Genomic DNA, 21,741 nt, shown 5'->3' on the forward strand with positions numbered 1-21,741 from the left:
ATAGATATCTATTTTATGTGAAGCACTGTGGAAGAGAAAAAGATGACATTAGTTCCTGCCTCTTAAGGTATAGGAGCAACACACTATAAAGTTAAGACTGGACCTGACAAGTGCTGTAACAAACACAAATTGTGATGGCAGCAACCAAAACCCCTGGTGGGGCAACTGGTGGTTTCATAGAAGTGGTGACATCTGAGCTGTGCCCTGCATAAGCAGGATTTCCAAAGACTGTCTACACATGGAGAACTAGGAAGTAGGGAACAGTCTGAAGGATACAATGTGCGGGAAAAGTGATAGATCAGGCTGGAGGGCAAGGTTGGACCAGGTCCCAAGGGATAATGAAGGGTCACTGAAGGTTTCTGAGTAGGGGAGTGACACGCTAAGAGAGTTTTTAGTAAGGCTACTCTCTTGGCTATCTGCTCATCTATCAAGAGTCCTTGAACTTTTATCTAATCCCTATTTGTGAAATAATACTAAAAACTCTGAGGAGATCAGGGTTACAGGCTTTGTCAATAATTAATGTTTACTCTTGGGTAAGCCACTTACTCTCTCTGGGACTCAGTTGGACCATCTATGAAACGAGGCAGCTGGCCCCAATGACGTCCCTGATTCCTTCAGTTTCAAAAATCCAAATCCATGCTATTTTCCTCATAGCTTCTTTTTCCTTTCCTCAAATATATAATGTGCTATTATACACCTTTTGGATACTTTACTAGGTTACTGAACAAATCTCTAGATTGTCAAATCTTCTGATTTTCACACAAAGTTTGTCATTTGTTCTGCTGCAGTAGCAGGAACAGCCCTGGTGGCATCCATGTTGCCAGTGCGTACTATGTGTTAGGCTCAAGATAAGCATTAGAAAGTTGATATAAGTTTTGTTGGACCTTCACTAACCTATAAGAAGTGTGTATTGTCTTTATTTTACCACTAATAAAAACAATCTCTGAGAGTATGAAAACCTGTCCAAAGCCCATAAACCAGCACAAAGCAGGGCCATGATGTGAACCCAGATCAGCAGCAAAACCTGAATTCCCTCAAACCAAGTAAATAAACAAGAAAATCCTATCATGGTCTAATTCAGGGGTGGACCACTGCCGAGGCAGGTGTGCACACAGCATCCCTTCCCCCTCCCTCGCCATCCCTCTCTGTCTCCAGTCCTGGTCTCCTTCCACCTGCCACCCTCACCGCCCAGCCACAGCAAGCACACTCACCAGCACAGAAGCAGACTCTCCGGTACTAGCTGACTCAGAAATCTAAAACCTACCGCCTAAACCCAATAAAGATTGTGATTTGGCTCACAAAACAACAGGATGGCAACATCATTTGGGAGGACAGTTTTCACCATGAATGACTGAGTGTGGGATAAGGAATCAGGACAGCTAGCTTCTAGAAGTTCAACGTCTGCTAATAACCAGTGTGCAGCCATGTTTAACTTCTCTGGCTGTCAGTTTTCTTATGTGTAAAATGAGCAAGTTATCAGTTTCTCTTCTAGTTTAAACCTAATATTCTTTGATCTTATTTCTAAGTAAAGTTTAAAAGTAAGGATTTATCCTTCCCTACCTATTATGGAAAGCAAAATTTCCTTCAGCAACTTTGATATCAAGTGTTTGATAAAGGTAGCATGATAAGAAACACACATCTAGTAAATTAACCAAGAAAAGAAACAAAAGAGGATAAATTATAGGTAAGGATACTAGCTATAAAATGATCCAGTAGAACAGGTAATATGAAGGTAAAAAGAAATGATCTTTGGATAAGTGGAGAGTGAATGGCTGGTTTTAATATGGGGCTCCCACTCCCACCTCACCCCCCTTCTCTTTTTCTAAGCTCTACAGCCCTTAAGGTTTACATAAAGATGTAAAATTCCTCAGCTTTACCTCCTTACTATGACCCAGAACTAGTCAAAAGCTGTGATTTTTTCATGTGATAAATCGATGGGCATAGAAATGTGGCCCAACAGTAAGAGGAGAATAACTTTTCTATTTTTGCCAGTCCTAGTCCTACTGGTGAAATGCAACCTTGTAGATCATTATCCCTCTCAGCTGCTCTCCCTTTGGTTTGATAAAACAGTCACATTCCACAGGCTCTTTTCAAAAGCCCCAAGCGGCACTCTGCCATGATGTTACTTGTTACTAGAGGGTGGTCGACCAGCTACAATGACTTATCTGTGGATAGAAACTCTGCTGTAACTAATGCAAGAGGTGAAAGTGGGTGAGAGGAAAGAGAGAGAAAGCAGAGGAAAGGTCAAGGAAGAAAAGGGAAGAGATACAGTTAAAAAAAAAAAAACAAACAAACCTAGCAAGACCAGGTAATTACCTAAGCTTCTGTTAATGTGTCTTTAACTGCTCATGTGCTTCCTACAGTCTGATGATCAACTCCTCACTTTCTAAGACTCAGCCCCAATGACGATCTCTCATTCCCACAGTTCTTGCTGTTTTCCAGAGCACAATGCAAATATCCCTCTCATCTTACCTGCTATTTTATCATACTTGTTTATCTCTGTCTATTACACTGAAAGCCCCTGGAGGGCAAGGACCATGTCCAATCTCCAGCACAGCTCTGTATGTGGGGCACACAGGAGGTACTCCCATGTTTAATGGATTGATCGTGGTTGTGTTTATGGGCACACACTAGATGCCATGCAGAGAGCAGGACAGCTTAGAGGTTAAGAGCTAGCTGTGTTAGCCTTGGGTCTGAATCCTGACTTTGACATTTACTAGCTGTATAGTCTTGGGCAAGTTACTTAAGCTCTCTAAGCCTGTTTTTCATCTTTTCACTACTAAATCCACCATCTTACCTGCACCTGTACTAGGATGCTCTGCCTTCCCTCCAGTTAAAATGGAGGAGCTGTCTCTGCTCTGATAACAGGCCAATCCCTTGGTTGTTTCACTGGATCTCATTCCTTGCTGACCCCTCAGACTCTGCTCCAGCAGTTAGGCCCTTCTCCTCTTGCCTTTTCAATGTACCCACTCTAACGATCAATCCGATCAGCCAATGAACATGTGGTAATGTTTCCCATATTACAAAACTTCTGTTGGCCCCTCAGTCTGATGCCCCCTCCAGCTACTACCCCATTTCTTTGCTTTCCTTTATAGCATAACTTTTGCTTTGAAAGACTTTTGAGCAAGCCAAATACTCAACACCTCTATTTCCTTACCTCCCACTGGATCTTTCATCCATTCTAATAAGGCTTTTATTCGTTCCTCATCACTTCACTAAACCTGCTCTTGACAAGGTCACTAAATCCAACAGTCATTTCTGAGACTTCATCGGACTTGGCCTCTCAGCAGCTTTTTGACACACTCCCCTTCCCTTCCTTAAAGTTCTTCCTTCACTTGACTGGCTGCTCCTTCTCCTGTGCTAGTTCACCTCCCTTGTCTTCCACATTCCTAAACCTTGGCGTGCCCCAGGGCTTCTCCTAAGGATCCAATTACCTAGCACACAGTAGGAATTTAAGGAATTTCTTGACTAGGAATGTGGTTTCCACTCTTAGTGTTGCTGCCTCTCTGCCTCAGGGTTACCCTATCATTATGGTTAAAGTTACTCATGGGTTATCAATATAGCTACAGCAATCTGGTTGTGCGGGAGGAGGGTCTGGAAATGAGGGAGAAGACTGACACCCAAGATTTAAAGGTAAATAAGTTCCCTAGTAAATAAAGAGACTAAGCACTAATGAAAAGGCCGACTGACAGGGACAGGGGAGGGGCAGAAACAGAGAGGAAAGAGGGGAGAGGAGGGCACTGTAGAAGGAAATGAAGACTGGAATATAGAGAAATAAGAGGTATTTGGGGGCAGGGGATCAGATGTACTTAGAAGGATGTAAATGCTTTAAATGGGTCAGGTCTGTAAGAAGCATCTGAGATGTTGTAGAGTTTAAACTTACAAGGAACTTAAAAGGTTATGAGTTAGGTGAGGGTTCAAATAGAGAAACCGGAACTGTGAGCAGCTTGGGGATGTTATTAGCATGAATGGGTCAATATTATGGGAACTGTAACTTCATGAAAGCTATCAGTCAAAAGTATATCTGTGAGGAAGAATGAAATATTTAAAAATATATATATCAAGACATTCATACATGCTCTTAAATCCACAAATATACGTAATTTGGCAAATAGTTTTCAACACAGGAGAGTACTCAAAAATGTTATTGTTGGCATAAACTGTTTTGGAAATAGGCTAGCAAGAGTCAGTTGGGATCCCTCTAACTTGACCACCTGTAGGTCTGAGTTTTTCAAGTGATGCTTCCTACCACCCACTCTCAGAGATCAAGCAGCTCCTCCTTAAGTCGAAACACACTGGCATTACAGTGTAGCACGGTGGAGAAGTACATAAAGCTGTGAGTGAAACGCACCTGAATCTGAATCCCATCTGTGAGACTTCAGGCAAACCTCGGTTTTCTCATGTCAGATGTGGACAATTTGGGAAAAATGTATAAAAGCACCTACCACACTGTGTGACAAGTAAAGTCTCAATTGCTGTCACCCTCCTACTCTTTCAGTTCCTTTCTTCCAGACAGCTCACAGTGAGGCTTACTCCCCAGGCCTCTTCTCTCTTTCTCTATCTATACTTTATTAAAAAAGTAATCTCATTTAATGTCATGGCTTTAGATGATGTCTATGTGCTGTCAAAATTTATTTGTCCCGAATTTATGTCTCCAGGCCTAATTCCTCTGAACTCTGGGTCTGTATACCAAATTGTGCAGTTGACCTCTGCCCCGTCCCATCTCCACCACCAACCAGCACACCCTGCAGTCTCCACCATTAATTGAGAAATTACTGTCAACTCCAGTCCTTCCAGATGCTCAATCTCAGGGTCATCCCTGACTTTTCGTTCTCTTACCCTCACACCCAATCCACCAGCAAGTCTACTGGCTCCAACTCAAAATATACCTAGAACTGAGCACTCTTCCTCATCTCCACTCTACCATCTCAGGGCAAGCTACCACCAACTCTTGTCTGGGTCACTGCAGGGGTCTCCTATCTGGTCTCTCTGCCTCTGCCCTTGTGTCACAACACCCTAGCCAGAGTGACTCTGTAAAGCTCTATGTCGGATCATATCACTCCCCTGCTCAGAACCTTCCTGGGTCTTACTCTAAATGATGGGCTACAAAGCCCACGCCTTTGTTCTAAGCTGAACTGGCCTCCTTGTTATTCCTCAAACACCAGGCACACTCTTATAGTTGCTGTCCTGACTCCCAAAATGGCTTGGCTGGCTGCCTACAATCAGTCATTCAGATCTTCACTCAAATGTCACTTTTCAGTGAGGTCTTCCCTAATTCCGCCCACAGGTTCTTTTCCCTTCTAATACATATTCATACTTTTACTTATTGTTTGTCTCCCCCCATGGGGGCAGAGATTGCTGCTGTAACTCCAGAACGCTAACTAGAATATAGTAGAAGCTCAATAGTATGTACTGAATAAATGACTGCCCCAGCGTTTTTTGTCTTTGAGGTCTTGCTATACGTCTGGTAAAGTGAACAGTAGGAGTCAGCACACTTTGGTAGTCAGCGGTGGCAGGAATGTTTGTGGCTGAGGGGTTCCATGCTAGCAGGAAACAGGTCCTTTCATTCAGCACTGCAAAGCCTGGGTGAAATCTGATTATTGAAGTTCCTGGAGCTATTCCAATTTCTCCATCCTTTTGCCTGGAGCTGAGGATGAGGAAATGTTCATAAAACCATACTATAAACTGCAAAGAATAGTGATTCACAGGCTAATTATTACTAAGTTATTCCTAACTACATTTCTTTCTTTCTTTTTTTTTTAATGGAGGTACTAGGGATTAAACTTCATGCATGCTAAGCATGTGCTCTACCACTGAGCTATACCCTCCCCACCACATTTCTTGACACATTAAACCATCTATCCTAAAAGGAAAACTAGTCTGTCCTGAATCAACATAGACCCTTAATGGCTTCTGACTATGGTTGCTGTTTTAAACCAAGATAAAATCCATTACAAGCAACTAAGCTAATTTTTACTGAACCAACACCCTGAACCAGATGTTACGCAAGCTGAGGATACTGACTTTTTTCTTAGGTACTGACAAACTAGAAAGAAATATCGTTATTTCTTTTACATGAACTTTTACATCTCGAAAGACCACAAAATGTTTTAACTTTTTAACTCCATTATCCTTTACTAGTTCAAGAAAGACTTTTTATATCTGAGTAATTCCAAGGAGTCTTCAAAATAACAAATTGCTTCTGTATGTAGAAAAAGTATACTTTCAATTTAAAAAAAATCTGCCTGGAATATTATGTATCAATTTAGTATAAAGATGTTATTGTTCCATATCAGTCATTCTCCAGCTGGTTATAGTTTATATTCTCCATTAGGTTATAATGGCTCTCTCTAGTGGGCCTCAGATCTCACCCAGTATCTTGCTGAAAATGTTAATTTCCTGGAAAACATATTCTGATTTAATGTGCAAGAGTCATTTAAAACTCAAATTAAAAATTACCCTGAGAGGGGAGAAAAGTGAAGAAATAACTAAAATAGTTTCATATTAAAAAAAATTTAACCTGGGAGACTCTGGTCAACCTTCCTCTTGACATGACCAAGGGGAGAAGTTGAGGAGCGAGGTTTCTGATGTGGAAGAGGCTGACTCTCTCTACAGTTTACCATCCACTGCACTGATTGAGAACAACAGGGTCTTGGCCCACACCGAAAGTAACTATGGCAGTAAGACACACAGTGTGATTAAACACAGAGGCTAACATCAGTATGATCACTAGAGTTTCAAAGAAACACAAATACGAATACACTACAACTACATCCTTTTTGTTAATCAGTGTATAGCCAGCACCTAGCTCACAGCATATGCTCAAGAAACATTTGCTGAGTGAAGAAATGAATGCACAACCCTGACCGTCCGATTCACCATGTGAACCTCTCCTAGAGGTAGAAAAGGACTATGATATGCTAAAACGAAATGCACTCAGGGCTACAGGATGTAGTCCTAATCAGGGCTTCTAATTCTAAAAGTAACAATGTACTGGGAAATCTGAAAGTCTATGGACTAACTCTGACTATTTTTATTGCTTCAGAAGCCAATCTATTTATCAGATTTGAAGGTACTGTTTTAGATATGGACTTTAACTTATTAATTAACAACTCATTTGACCAGAAGCTCCTGGAGGGCAGACAGCACATCTACGTTTATATACCCTGTCCTTAACATAGCTCACAGTTAAAAAGTCAACCAACATTTGCTGGATGAATGAGTGACTGACCTGGATACCGTCCTGAAGCCTGTAAAATGACAGTTCATTCCCCAACACACTATACTCATAAATGCCTCCTAGTATTCTACCCTGAATCTACATAATTCCAAATTTAAAACTCCTAATTCTCAGACAAAGCCAAACACTGGCTTAGCTAAAACTCCTAATATTGGGCATCTATTTCCAATAATTAAAATTTTGGTTATTTAGACCAAGCCTCTCATAGAAAGAAAGCTAAAAAAGTTTGAGGAATTATTTCAAAAATCTTAAAACTATCAATACAATGACAATGGTAGAGTTACAGGCCAAAACCAAAAGGAAAACTAGAATCCAGAAAGGTTAATAACCGCAGAAGCTACACTGCCCTGGGACATCTGGCAGTTTCAGAAAACTCAACTTTTGTTTCAATGGCCCTCTGGGAAAAAGAGGTCAAAAAATCAAAGCCCAACGCAAGGTAAGGAGACTAAAAAGAGACCTTTTCTATAATAAGCTAAGATTCCAAAGGACTCCTGATAGTGAACCAGAATTGGACCAACCCTCTTGCAAAATTACAGCTGGGATTCTAATATCTTTATCGTCTAAGGTACTTTAAGCCTTGAAATTAGTTTAAGGTGGAGCTGGACTGAGAATGACTATTGTTTCCATGTGGGAACTCCTTCTCAGCATTTCTTGGGAAATGTGTATGTCTTTCTGAATCCTAAGAACCAAGAAATCAGGAAAAAAGGGGAAGATACTGTAATTCTCCTGTGAGAAAGCTTAACAATAAATGTAGGGACGTTACTGGTTTGAAAGTATCCACCAATGTCGATTTGAAAGCAAGAGCACAAAATACTGACACACAGAGCAAAAGATTACGGTTGACCAGGACACGAGAGTACATAGGACAGAGTGATCAGGATCTAATCAGTACTGTTTGTGACTGTTGCTACACTGTGAGTGTGTTTATAAAGAGCAGGTGTTCATGGCCCTGTGTGCAGCTAACAGTGAGTCATTCTTACAAATAAAATAAATAAATAAGCTTAGTTGCATGGTGTACTTTATACAAATCTTGTAAGTGATGGCCCAAGAAATACTAAATTTTAGAAGCAAAGTAAGTCCCTAAATTGGCAATTTTGACACATGATTCTGTGTACTGTTAAATCTTGCTCAGAGAGGCTTAAGTTCCACTATTTTAATAGTATCAGAAAATGTTTACTCAGTATTTTCTAGTGTTTATATTTGCTATCGTTTATAATTCTTTATAATGTGTTAACAGAAGAAATGCAGAGATGTAAATATTAATATTGAATCATGTACATCTGAAATTAAAATAATGTATATTAATAATCTCAATAAAAATTGTTTTCTTCTTTAAAAAAATTTTTAGTGGGGAGGTAATTAGGTTTATTTATTTATTTTTAATAGAGGTACTGGGGTTAAAATTTTTTTAAAGATGTGAATATTGTCTAAAATTTCAATTAGCAAAACAAGATTGATTTCAATGCCAATGTCAAAATTTGAGCAAGTATCCAAAATATTTTCACTGTTAAAAAAGAAAATGAGTTTATGCAAAGCAACATGCACCCTAATGGCCCCAGCTGAAGATGCTTTTGGATACACTCTTAGCAATTCAAACAACATCAATGCAAAATGGAAACTTTTTTCTGTCTGGAATACTAGTCACAAAACAAAGATCAATACCATAGACATTGTATGGGACTGAATTCGAGGGGTAAAGCAAGGTGCTCAAACTGATTAATTTTTGCTTCTTTCAAGGAACTGCTTATATTGTTGGATATACTTTTTATGAAGACAGAAAAAGATGACCTTAAGAAGCATTGTCAGTGATTACAAGGAATAAGTAATTTCATCATGTTAGCAATTGATAGAAATAATACAGCCACTGAAAATCAATCAACTCAACATCAACACAGCTAATACTGTATTTGGTAGATTCAAATAAAGAAAAGTCTTCCTAATTAAAGACTCCACCTACCTGCTGTCGGTCTTTCACAGTATCAAATTTTTAGAATTAAAAAACCTAACATAGTAAGATCATAGTAAGAACAGCTGAATCATTAAATTAGTCCTGAAAAAGGTCAGTTGAATGAAAAAGAACACCAATCCTTTACTCCATGTATCCCTTTAAAAACTCTGCACAGTGTATATAAGCACAGAAGACATAACATTCCTGTGGGACACTACTAATTCAAAAAAGTATCATTATTGAGAAATTCCTACTACCTGGAATTTGGGAGACTTTTGTTCTGTCACCTGTATACCTAATGCAAAAATAGTTTACAAATATATCTCAAAACTTGTAGGTATGAAAGGTGATGAAGAACCTGGGGCTTTCTATGGCTTTGGGGATGAAGTGCTGAGTCAAAGTTCCCTCCAAATTCCTTTCCAGGCACTCTGAAATCATACAGGTACCTGGCATTCCCCTAGGAGTTCAGGCACTCATATTAAAGGAACACCCTCTAGAGGACAAGTCCAAGTGCTTATGCTTGTGCTTTAGCTTGACGGCAAGTGTCGCTCCTGCCCTGTTCAGCACAGATGACCCAGGGGCCCAGCAGCCTGGGCTGGCTCTAATTTACCACCCTGCACTTGCTCCAGGACCCCCTCCCAGAGTCACACCTCTGAGTCTGGAGTTCCCGCAGAACTGTGCCCAGCTGTACAGCAACCCCAGAGCATATTTTAGATAGAGGTTTCCCTCTCTTTCCATAATGCCACCTGCTTTCCATCTTTCAGAAAATAACTCAATTTCTGAGCTTCTAATAATATATTTGGGAATTTTTTTTTCCATTTATTTTTAGAGATACAAAGGACAAGGGGAGGTAGGTATGTATACTTGGTCTGCCATCTTGATCCAGTCTCACTGGGCCAGCATTCTCCTGCTTTTATTTACTAGGATCCTGCAATTCCTCGATGCACAGAGTGCTTTTTATTACCGACTTTCCTGAGGTCATGTAGGGTCAGAGCTCTCAGGTGTGCATGACAAAGCGCATGCATGAGTGCTCCCCGAAGGCCCTAGAACAACTGCTGCTGTCTCACGCTCTTCCTCTTCCTACTTCACACATTATTTCTCCTGGTAGTCTGGTGAATACGAGTAAAGCCTACAGAGGCTGGCCACCCCCAAGTTAAGGGACAACATTTGAATTTCTGAATGTGCAAGGTGGGAAACGGTAAACCACAGTAGTCAAAGACATGAGCTCAAGTCCCCGCTCCCTTGACAAATTATTTAATCTCTATAAATCTTGGTTTCCTCATCTCTAAAGTAGGCATATGAATTATCCTGGTAGCTTCAAGGTGGCTGTGAAGATTCTTTGTGACAAATGCTTATTAATACATTAATAAATGTTTGTTATTATTATTATTATTATTAAAATCTAGTTCCTGGACCACAAAGATAAAAGATGCAGTTTTCTCATGAGTATAAGCCTGGAAGCCTTTAGTCCTTAGCAGAGCCTGGTTAAAGAAAGTTGTATTTGGGGACTCGCATCTACACAACTGCTATGGTTGTCACAGCAATATAGGGGGTATAAATGTCACTGAGATCTGAGCTTTACCTAGCAGCAAATGGGAGTCAGGAGGCTACAGTGATCAGAGGATACACTGAGACAGAGCCATCTAATTGTGGTGAAAGAGCAAGAAATCAGGTAATCAAATCATTCCATAACAGTCCATCAAAGATGGTAACATATCCCTTAAAAACCTAGGTAGGCTGTTACTTGCTTGTGGGTGTCAAGAAACAAGTATATATTATTTCCTCAGCACTTACCTCTAAGTTGCTGGAGTTCCATATTCAAACTCTCAATATTATTCTCATAGAATTCAAGATTCTCAAGGGTCTCTGCCCTTAGTGATTCTTCTTGCTTCTCCTCCAGCAGTAAGTTCAGCTCTTCTTGAGCCCTGCGACACATATCCAAGTCCTGTTCCATTTCCTGAATCCTCACCAAGACTAAGGGACACTGAGAAGTTTGGTCCAAAGTCTTTTCCATGCTCTCAGGGCTCTCCTTTTCTAGAGTCTCCCAGCCAGGACGGTTGCAGGCTAGGAGCTTAGGGGATACTGCATTCATTCTCTGCTGGGCCGAGGGAGGCAGGGGAGCTGGTCGGGAGGGTCGCATTGCCAAGGGTGGTTCTGGTCTCAGGTTCTGGCCCACTGGCAAATGGAGAGAAGTGGATGCTGGAGTACAGGGACGGGGTGGTGGTGGCCTTAGAACCTTTCTCCTCTCGGGTAGCTCCTGCTGGGTGATTAGCTTCGAGGAACCTCGGAAAATATCCTTCTCGGAATTAAAGTCCATGATTGAAAAATGGCGCAAAATTTTATCTGGTTCTGTGCCAGGCCCTGACAAGCTCTTCTCAAACTCCATCAGCTGTTGTGTCAACTTAGAGTCCAGGTCCATGCTGCCGTCTCCCTGTGAAAGTACCGCTGCTTCCACGGCGGGTGCCTTATCTTGCAGACCAGGCTTCACCTCTGACTTTTCTGATGCAGAGCAGAAGCTGGAAGCATTTTCTTTGGGTGTGCAGAGTTTTTTCACATACTTTGCCATGCCCTGGAGCTGGGGGCTCAGCTGGCTGGGTCTGACCACCCTGGCGGCTGAGAAGGAAGAGCTGTTGTGAAAAGGAGACACTGGCTTCTGAAGGGTTTTTGGCTGGGAGTATGTTCTTCTGGGAGGTAGGCTGGAGTAGTCTCTAGTCCTTGCTTCTAGAGGAAGAGGGTCAGAATACCGGTCAGGGCTTGGATGGCTCCCTCCTGCTGTGGAATAATACTGGTTTTTCTGCGATTTGGAGTGAAAAGGTACTTGAGGTTGGGAGGCAACACCATTGACTACTTCGTGTGAAGGATCTTTCAAGGAAGCGTCTTTGGCAAGAGGCTGTTCATGCCCCGTGCACGTGTTTCCTGGGGGCCCTCCTGAGATGCCCTCCTCCCAGTGAGAGATTTTATCTACTTCATACTCAGGAATCAGATGCTCCAAGGGAGAAGTGGATGTTTCAGAAATAACATAGTTGGAATCCTCTGCTTTATTCTCGAGAGATTCATGTCTTTCCCCCTCCGCTACTAAGGCGTCCTCTGAACAATCCAAAGTGTCAGGGACCTTGGCGAGGCTGCTTTCCTGTGGCAGATCCACAGTTTCCTCTACCCTTGTTTCAGGACATAACTTTACAAACCGATAAGGAAAGATGCCTGTCCTACCCTTCAGTGACCCTTCTAGCCAGCCATCTTCCAGCGTCCCCAGGATTCGGATTTTATCGCCTATCTCGAAATCCAACTCATTCGGCTCCAGGGCCTGGAATTGGTAGAGGGCAATCCCGTAGGTGCCTGGCTGCTCGCCGTCCTCTTCTGGCTCTCTCTCCTCTTCTCCTGTAGGGGTATCCACTTCCCCATTAGTCATGCAGTCATCACGGTTTCCAGAATTTACTGACTCATCCACAGTCCTCAGGGGCCCTAAAAGCTCTACAAACCCTTCGGGAAAAATGCCTCTTCGACCCTCTAACTCTCCTTCAAACCAGCCTGGTTCAGGAACTCCAATAATGGTAATCACATCCCCTTCTCTGAAGTCCAGCTCCTCGTCCAGCTGGGCAGAAAGCCCCATCAGCGCCCGGGCCTGTCCCATTGAATATTCAGGAATCTGGAGAAGGGCACTCTGTGAGTGCCACCGCCGGCTCCATGAGGAGAGGCAGAGCTCCCTGACACAGGAGGATGGGAAGAAGCCCCGGGCTCCCCAGCAGCTTCGGCCCTGCAGCCAGCCGGCCGTGGGAGTGCCATCGAGAATCACTAGGTCACCTAAGAAAGAGAAGAGAAGCAAAGATAATGACCTCAGTCATCACCCCATCAGGACGTTACTATAAGAGTGCAACTTGTCATCTTACACATCTATCAAATTCAAGGAGATATAAACCTAGAGTCTCAAGGGCACGAACGCTTTTTGACCAGTCAGTGACAACAGAGTGAACATTCCTATAAACCTGAGGTTTTCAAAATGTGGTCCATGGAACCCTGGGGGTGGATCCCTGGGATCCCTTCAGAAGATCTGTGAGGTCAAAACTATCATCATATCTTCTTCATATACTTCAGCAAAACAATGTATCGCAGCAGACTGAATATAGAGCAAATAAAAGAATCTAGATTTCTTCTATTAAACCAAATATCAAAGAGATTTGCAAAAATGTAAACCAGTGGTACTCTCCTCATTAAATTTTTTTTTGTTTAGGAAATTAGCTATTTTTCATAAAATGTTATCTAACATGGGTTTTAAAAAATAAACTAATAATTTAAAGTTTTCTCAGTTTTAATAGTTAATATGGTAAATATCACTAGGCCCACATAAGCAAGAGCTCTTTAGGGTCGCAATAACTTCCAAGAATGTAAAGGGATCCTAAGATCAAAAAGTTTGAAAATGCTATTATAAACAATGTTTTTACAGTCTATGCCACTGGATTTGTTTATAAATGATAAAGAATATTCATGTCCATTATAGACCTTTGAACAGATGGATCTAATTTCTCACACTAAATTATATTCAATATCAAATAGGGAAGAAAGAAAGAAGTCTTCAGGAATGGGTTGGAGGTGCAGCATGTGGGCAACAAATTCTTTGTTTATCTTCTCCAGAGGCCTTCTTAAACTATTCTTACCCTGAAAATACATCATAATGAAATCTTAAAAGATGTTCTAGCAATCAACACTTTTGCTTTTGAAAATAATCAATACTTCCAATATTGGTGTTTCAGACTAACTTCACAAAATATAAGCTGAACAGTTAGCATCTGTCTTATAGTTGAAGAAAGTGAGGTAAGAAAAGGATGCGGGCACAGCACTTGCTTCTGGAATAAAACAAAACTAAAATTCAGTCTTATAGGATCTGGTCCAGCTAAAAAAATTATTCTATGGTTTTTCAATAAATTGTTTTATAACAAACTTTTAATTATCTGGTTATGAACTATTCATTTTGTGGATTATATTCTTTTTCAGATTCTTTTCCATTATAGGTTATTACAGGATACTGAATATAGTTCCTCGTGCTATACAGTAGGTCTTTGTTGTTTATCTATTTTATATATAGTAGTACGTATATGTTAATCCCAAACTCTTAATTTATCCCTCCCTTCTGCCCCCACTTTCCTCTTTGGTAACCATAAGTTTGCTTTCTATGTTTTTGACCTATTTCTGTTTTGTAAATAAATTTGTTTGTATCATTTTTTTAGATCCACTAAAAATGATACCATATGATATTTGTCTTTCTCTGTCTGACTTACTTCACTTAATATGATAATCTCTAGGTCCATCCATGTTGCTGCAAGTGGCATGATTTCATTCTTTTTTATGGCTGAGTAGTATTCCATTGTGTGTGTGTGTGTGTGTGTGTGTGTGTGTGTGTTTGTGTATTACGTCTTCTTTATCCAGTCATCATCTGTCAATGGGCATTTATGTTGTTTCCATGTCTTGGCTATTGTAAATAGAGCTGCAGTGAACACTGGGGTGCATGTATCCTTTCGAATTACAGTTTTCTCTGGATATATGCCCAGGAGTGGGACTGCAGGATCATATGGTAATTCTATTTTTAGTTTTTAAAGGGATTTCGATTACTGTTTTCCACAGTGGCTGCACCAATTTATATTCCCACCAACAGTGTAGTAGGGTTCCTTTTTCTCCATGCTCTCTCCAGCATTTATTACTTGTATACTTTTTAATAAAGGTCTTTCTGACCTGTGTAAGATGATACCTCACTGTAGTTTTGATTTGCATTTCTCTAATAATTAGTGATACTGAGCATCTTTTCTTGTGCCTGTTGGCTATCTGTGATCACTTGCTCTTTGCTACCACCTGAGTCCAACTCCCATCATCTCATTCTTTTAAACCTTGCCCCAGACATCTCTTCCAGTCTACTAAATGATGCATACCAAACTAAGATTATAAATGTACCAACTTTATCATCCCCCTCCCCTGCTCAAACTTTCACCATGAGGCATAAGTCTTCTTATTGCCAAAGGCTTCTTCTCTAATAATTTTATTCTTACTCCCTGAAATATATAAAAAAATAAGTTTGCTTTGGATACTTTCTAAAGAGGTTCAGTTACCAAGCTACCAAAAGTCTACTCTTATGTTTTCATCTCCGTGCAACCTAGCATTCACATCCGGTCACAACCTCCCCCAGCCTCACCTCAGCTATCTAATATTATCTCACCTATGAGACCCTATTCCACACAAAGGGACTTTCATTGTCTCCTATACAAGCCTCTCCATCTGAAACCTTAGCATGACCTAGTATCACATACATCCTGGCCATCTGTAGCCTACTAAAGTAATGATCACTTGTATCACCAATTTTGACACTTGTATTTTCATATACTACACAGCACTTAATGTAAGATTTTGCACTTAGTGGTTGGCACCCAATACATTTTCACTGATTTCATACTGTTTTGCTTAGATGTTCTTGAAAAATATGGTCTTAGTCCTATATTTCTATTTTCCTTTATGATTCAATATCCATTGGTCAGAGGTTGAGGTCTTGAGAATTACAAGTGATACAAGTGATTTTTTTCCCCCATTAGTTCTAAGGCCATTCCATCAAGACCACAAAGGAACTCACTGGAGACATGGCTACTGTTCAGACACAATAGGCTTTTTGGTGAATAATAAGAATAAAAGCGTGCCATAACTCCCACTCTACTGGCTTCTAAATGAACTGGCTTTCTTAAAGCTGCAGGATTACAATATTTTCTTGTTTTGCCAAATCTCCATGGAACTCTTACAATAGGGCTTGTTTTCCTATTTTCAGCTGGGTGACTGTTTTGATAAGCTTTATTACCTGGCAGGCTATCATTCTGTTAGTTCTTTCTATATAACAAAGGTGACTTTTGGAACATTTTTAGGCCCTGAAAAGCACTTTAGAGATAATTGTGTTGAACACTCTTATTCTATATTGAGTTTTTACATGAGTCTCCCATTTTCATCAGAAAGAGTATGCAGCTCTTCCCCTGGCATCCTAGGTGATTCTTTAGGAATGGAGGCTATTTAGTGGTCCATTTCCAGACTCTGGAAACAATAATATGAGGAACTCCCAGAATAGAGTGACCAGATTTTGAGAACAGAAAAATAGGAAGTGTGATGACCCTTAGGGTCAGCCTGAGCTTTTTGCTGGACATGGTAAATCCCAGCCATCACAGTGCTTGTTTCTTTCAGTTGGATTTTTTTTATTCGAACAAAAATGCATTAGGAATAAGATGATAAGAAAGAAAATTTCCCTCTTTCTTTTCTTCTAAGAATCTGATCAGAAGTAGTCTGACTGCAGTATTGGGTCCCTCACTGAATCCTTATGCCCAGGGGACTGTGCTCTATACAGACTGACTGTATACTTCACCCAGGTTTCCAAGTATCTGATCCTTGATTCTGACACCTACACACACGACACCGTAAACTTGTGACACGAATGCTTTAACTGATAGATATCAATTATCAATTTACTTAAATAAATATAGCAATTTAGTTTTTATTGGTCTTTTTTGGGGGGTGGGGAGGTAGCCTAGAAACATGAGGTTATAGGCAAGGGATAAGCATTCTGTGTTACGTAAGGCAATTATTATTTCACTACTCACACTAATTTTTTTCTCTCCTCTTTCTGTTTTTTTCCTTGTGATACTCTCATTTTTTTTTGTTTTTCACTTCTCTTTCTTTTTTCCTTTCTTTCTTTATTTTTTTGGTATGACATCTGCATTGTCTTTTAAGAGACAGACTTATTTTTGAGTATAAATATAACTCAAAACTCAGGGAACAGTCCAAAACAAATGGATCGCTTCAGGAAAAGGAGGGAGGGTGACACCTGCTGGTAGAATCACTGGTGGTTACCATTCCAGATAGAATCTACCTGGGAAAACGTACATATAGACAAGATTTCACGTAATTATCAGGAAACAAGGTCCCCCACGCATATCTATGAGCCCTAGGAATTCCATTTGAAGAATAAAAAATTAATAAATAATTTTTATGCCACTAGACTAATCTTTATTAAGTGCCTACCCTGTGCCAGCTGCTTTACATGTATAACCTCATTTAATCCTCACAACTCACTGAGGTAGGTATTATTATTATTATCCTCACTTGTGGTCAAGGAAACTGAGGCCAAGAGAACTTAAGTGACTAGTCTGAAGTCACAGCTATTGAGTTGTGAAGCTGGCTTTAGATTTAGGGCTGTGAGAATTCTTATCCCCTAAACTATCCTGCCTGCTCTAAATAAATACATATATCTATTTTTTGCAATATAGCTTATAAAAAATATGTAATTTTTTTCTTATTCATTCTAATGATATTTCTGAAAGGTAGGTAATTAACTAAAGGCATCAAGGTAAAACAAAACAGGTCTCAAATATTATCCCACATGCTCTTAAGGTTTCCAAATCCCCTCTTGACATATATTAAATCACAGAAGAGAAGCTTCACTGCTAAACTGAAGGGTCAAAGGAAAGGGAACTGGACTGTGTCCTAGAGGGCAGGGATAAAGAATGTGTATACTTGACACAACACTGTACACTGTCTATACTTCAATAAAAAATTAACGGAAAAAAAAAAGAATGTATGTACTCATGAGCAGAGACACTGACCTACTGGAAGAAACAATTTTCAGCCTAAGAAGTAGAAGGGCCATTCCAAGCACAAGACTTGAAAATCAGGAAGCCTAGTTTCAAGTCTCATAAACTATATGTGATATAAAACAACAGTTTCATTTTTTAGTGATTTTGTTTCTAATTAGTAAAATTAAGATCCATTATGCATAGAAAACAAAAGGAACTAAAGTAATTTCTGTGTCTCATGCTAAACTTCCCAGAAAAAGACCAATTGTGTAGATACACCTAACATCCCCATCCTCAAAGGCTGTATGTTCAATCCGAAGACATTCAGAGCTAGAAGAGAAGCAGAAAGCAGAGAAGGAAAGAGAGCTGAGCAGTCAGTGTGTTTACGGGCAGCAGAGAACCAGGGAAGAGAACAAGCTAAAACCACCGATGGTGAGTACATCTGTTTCTATTCTCTCTTTTCCTATGTATTCCCACTGCCCTCCATCCTCTTCTTTTGAATTCCACTTACATCTTCAAGCTCCTCAGGCTTATCTGGTTAAAAGCTATCAACACAAGATCTACAGACTCCAGGACCCAGCCTGACCGTGAGTCCTGGCACAGGGGCTCACGGCTGAAAGGTCCAAGTCATCGTCTTCCTGAGAATCTCTTAGGTAGCCCTGGGATTCCTGAGGTGGATTTTAACTTCAAAGCAAGTTCAGAACACATTAGACCAGTCTTCCCAGGGAAGGCATTCAGTAGAAAATCTCTCTTTGTGGTACCTAAGACTTGACTACATAAGATATAATTGTAAAGCTAAAAAAAACTAACTCCAGAAACCACGTTGTCAAGTTCCTCAAACATCGTGGACATACTGCATATTTCCACACAGTACATTCTTATACAAGTATTTGCTCCAGAAATCAGGTGTAGGAAAAAACAAGTCCATGCCATCCACATCCTCTGCGCAGCTCTGCCAGAAGCACTGTGCTCTGGCCCTTTCTCCACACCTTTTTACTTGTCTTGTGTGGACTCAGCCCTCCAGTAGGAAAGCTCCCTCCTACATCTTCTTCTATTTCTGTCTGCTTTCCCAACATTGATGAGCAAAAAAGCATAAAGAACAGAGGTAGAGGCTCAGTGTACAGTGAAGTGCAAGAAACTCTGAAAACAGATTTTGAGGATTAAGATCAAAATCCAATATTTCTTTCTTCTCACTGACTAACGGTTAGGAAATTTGCTAGGTCTCTCTCCCCACCTCTGCTCTCCCCCACCACTCATATGTGTACATGGTTTAAGAAATTTAAAAAAAAAGCTTATTCCTTTAAGTGCCATACTCAAAAGAGCAAGTAACAATATTAAAAACATAGCCAATAAATTCTACCATTTTGATTACTGTTCTGAGCCCTCACAAAATTGCACTGATCATAAGCCTCAGTTTGTGGAACATAACTGGTTTCTGTTTTTATGCAGAAATGTATGGACTTAGTCAAGTATGTGAGGTGAAATGGTTTACAGTCACTCTTTAGAAGTTCATATGTCTATCAGAGTGCAAGAAGTGAGAAGTACTTGGAATATCATTGAGACATAGCTATGACCATTGCTTTAAACAACTTTATTTTAAACTGGCTCTGATGAGAACTTTAATAACATTACCTAATAGCTGAGTAGCAAGGGGGCTGTTTTGCATCTCTCTCTCAATCTGCTTACCACAATTCTGCTCTACTATTATGCATTAATAATAGTGATGTTGTTAGCAAAGTTTATCAGTTTTTATAGGAAAAAAAGATAATTGTAGTCTGAAGTGTGGTTACAGCCTGGAGCAGCAGAAGGAAATACTGAACTTATGATCAGGTGATAGGACTTCACTTTCTGAAGCCAAAACTTCTCAACCATAGGCAACATTCTTTGAATCTTATTTTCATTACTTTTTAAATGCAGTTAATAATACCCACTTTACTACCTCCCAGGTCTGTGTTGAGGATCAAATGAGAGTGTATTTGTGAGAAAATACTGTGGAAACTGTAAAATGCTATTCAAATATTAGGCATTGTTATGGTCAGCACTCTCTTGATATTACTGAAGACTCAGAAGTTAGTCCCTTACAAAAATTCAAAAAAAGAGCTCTAGTTGTCAAAATGTACTGACTCCACCAATCTTATTTTTAAACAATCTATTCTTGGATGATCAACTTACCTCGATGGAGTGGAAGACTGTTCAACTCTAGGGATGTAAATTCACAGATACAGACAAACAATCGCTCTCCCTCTTTTAGATTGGGAATGGTAACAATTTCCACAAAGCTGCTGGGGAACTGTCCTGAAAATAAAAGTAAACATTTCCAATATTGAAATTCCTTTGTTTCTGTCTGTGTACCAGGACAAAAAACTTTTTTTCTGAGTCCATTTATAGATCCTGAATTGAAAACTCACTGAGTACTCATAGTTGGAGAATCTACTGTAGAAAACGTGCAGTGCACAAAATTAGATGCGTGCAGAATACAGAGCATGTAATTCAGTCCAATGTGCATTTACTGGATGCCACTCTATCAAGGCGCAGTGCAGAGTGAAAAATGAGTAAGACAGTCTTCACCCTCAAAGATCTTAAAATCTAGTTCAGAAATAAAATCTAATTCAGACATAAACAATAATTCAGTTCTGACATCCGTGTCACATCATAGGTACACAGATTGCTATGGAAGTTACAGAAAGTAGAAAATGGGTCAGGGAGAACGTGAAAACTTTTATGAAAAAGATGACAGTTGAGTCTGAAGATGAGTTGGGCTTTAATAGGTAATAGTAGACAGACAGGGTCTGTCAGTTGGAAAACATCCGAAAGTTTAGTTGATTCCACCTTTTAAGTACCTCTTGTATCTGTCCACTCATCTCCATACTTACCACCTCGGTCCAAGCCATCAGCACCGCTCAGCAGGATTACTGCAACAACCTTCCATCCAGCCTCCCTGCCTTTGGCTTTGCCCTTTCTTATCACTCTTCAATCTGCAGCAGCGACCTTTCTAAAATACAAATCTGATTGTGCTTAAAGCACATTCACAGTACCCCATTTCCAGAACTCATTACCGTGGCATGCGCTGTCCTCCGTGATCCAGCTTCTGCTCATCTCCCCATGTCACATCCCCTCCTCCTCTTAAGCCTTCATGCCAGACTGAACTGTTCTCATGTTCAGTTCTCTCCATGTTCTCTCCCTCTCGTTCCAGGGCCTTTGAATAAGCAATACACTCTGCCTATCCTCTTTGCCTCTTTATCTCAGTGGAGACATCATTTCTACTGGGAGATAGACTGTTATCTCCCAAATGTGGGTTAAGTGTGAACTGAGTTTGTTCTAAGGACTGTATGATGTACTCCTGCCCAGACTTACATAAATATATGTATTAAGGACTGGATTTGACATAGGTACACAGTGTGGGGGGGAACTTCCAGACTTCCCTCAGCAAATTCATGAAAGAAACTGGCACTAACATACGTTTTCAAGAACAGAAGAAAGGAAACCAGGTGCATGGAAAGTGGGAGGTAAATGCATCTAGGATAGATGGCAGCTTTAATAAATTTAGGCTAACCACAGATCTAGAGGGCAGCTGGGACCTAACCATGTCAACCTTTGAAGAGCAAATAAGGAGAGATGGAATGGTAACAGACACTCTGCCCTCACTGGTAGAAACCACAGCAAAGACATAGGGAAAACACAAAAGGGTCTGAAGTTTATATATGGAGCTTCCCACCAAATCTTTATTTTTAATATGGAAAGAAGGGAGGGCCTCCGCTCTACTTTGTACATAAAGAATTATGAGTCTCTTACCTGTCACATCCTCTTTCTTTCCTAGAAGCCAAAATTCATCCACCACTGCCAACACCTCGATAATATCTCCCACAAAGAGCGGCAGTTCTTCTGATACACTAGGGCAGAAGTCAAAGATGGCTCGAACCACTGAGCCAGCCTCCATGCTTTATAATCTGGAAAGAAAGGTCAAA

At 40.3% G+C, this 21,741-nt stretch overlaps 1 protein-coding gene across 1 annotated transcript in view; it reads right to left on the bottom strand.

Moving 5' to 3' along the window:
* Positions 1 to 21,741, bottom strand: part of DNMBP (dynamin binding protein) — a 92,728-nt gene that overhangs the window by 41,317 nt on the left and 29,670 nt on the right. The window contains exons 2-4 of the mRNA XM_006210528.4: positions 21,569 to 21,723; positions 19,949 to 20,071; positions 10,983 to 12,989 (exon numbers count right to left, since the gene is read on the bottom strand). Of these exons, the coding sequence (XP_006210590.2) occupies positions 10,983 to 12,989; positions 19,949 to 20,071; positions 21,569 to 21,713 (2,275 nt within the window). The 5' untranslated portion in view covers positions 21,714 to 21,723. The remainder of the gene's footprint in view (positions 1 to 10,982; positions 12,990 to 19,948; positions 20,072 to 21,568; positions 21,724 to 21,741) is intronic.

Source organism: Vicugna pacos, chromosome 11 (assembly GCF_048564905.1).
Source record: "Vicugna pacos chromosome 11, VicPac4, whole genome shotgun sequence".
In the NCBI taxonomy this organism is placed as follows: domain Eukaryota; kingdom Metazoa; phylum Chordata; class Mammalia; order Artiodactyla; family Camelidae; genus Vicugna; species Vicugna pacos.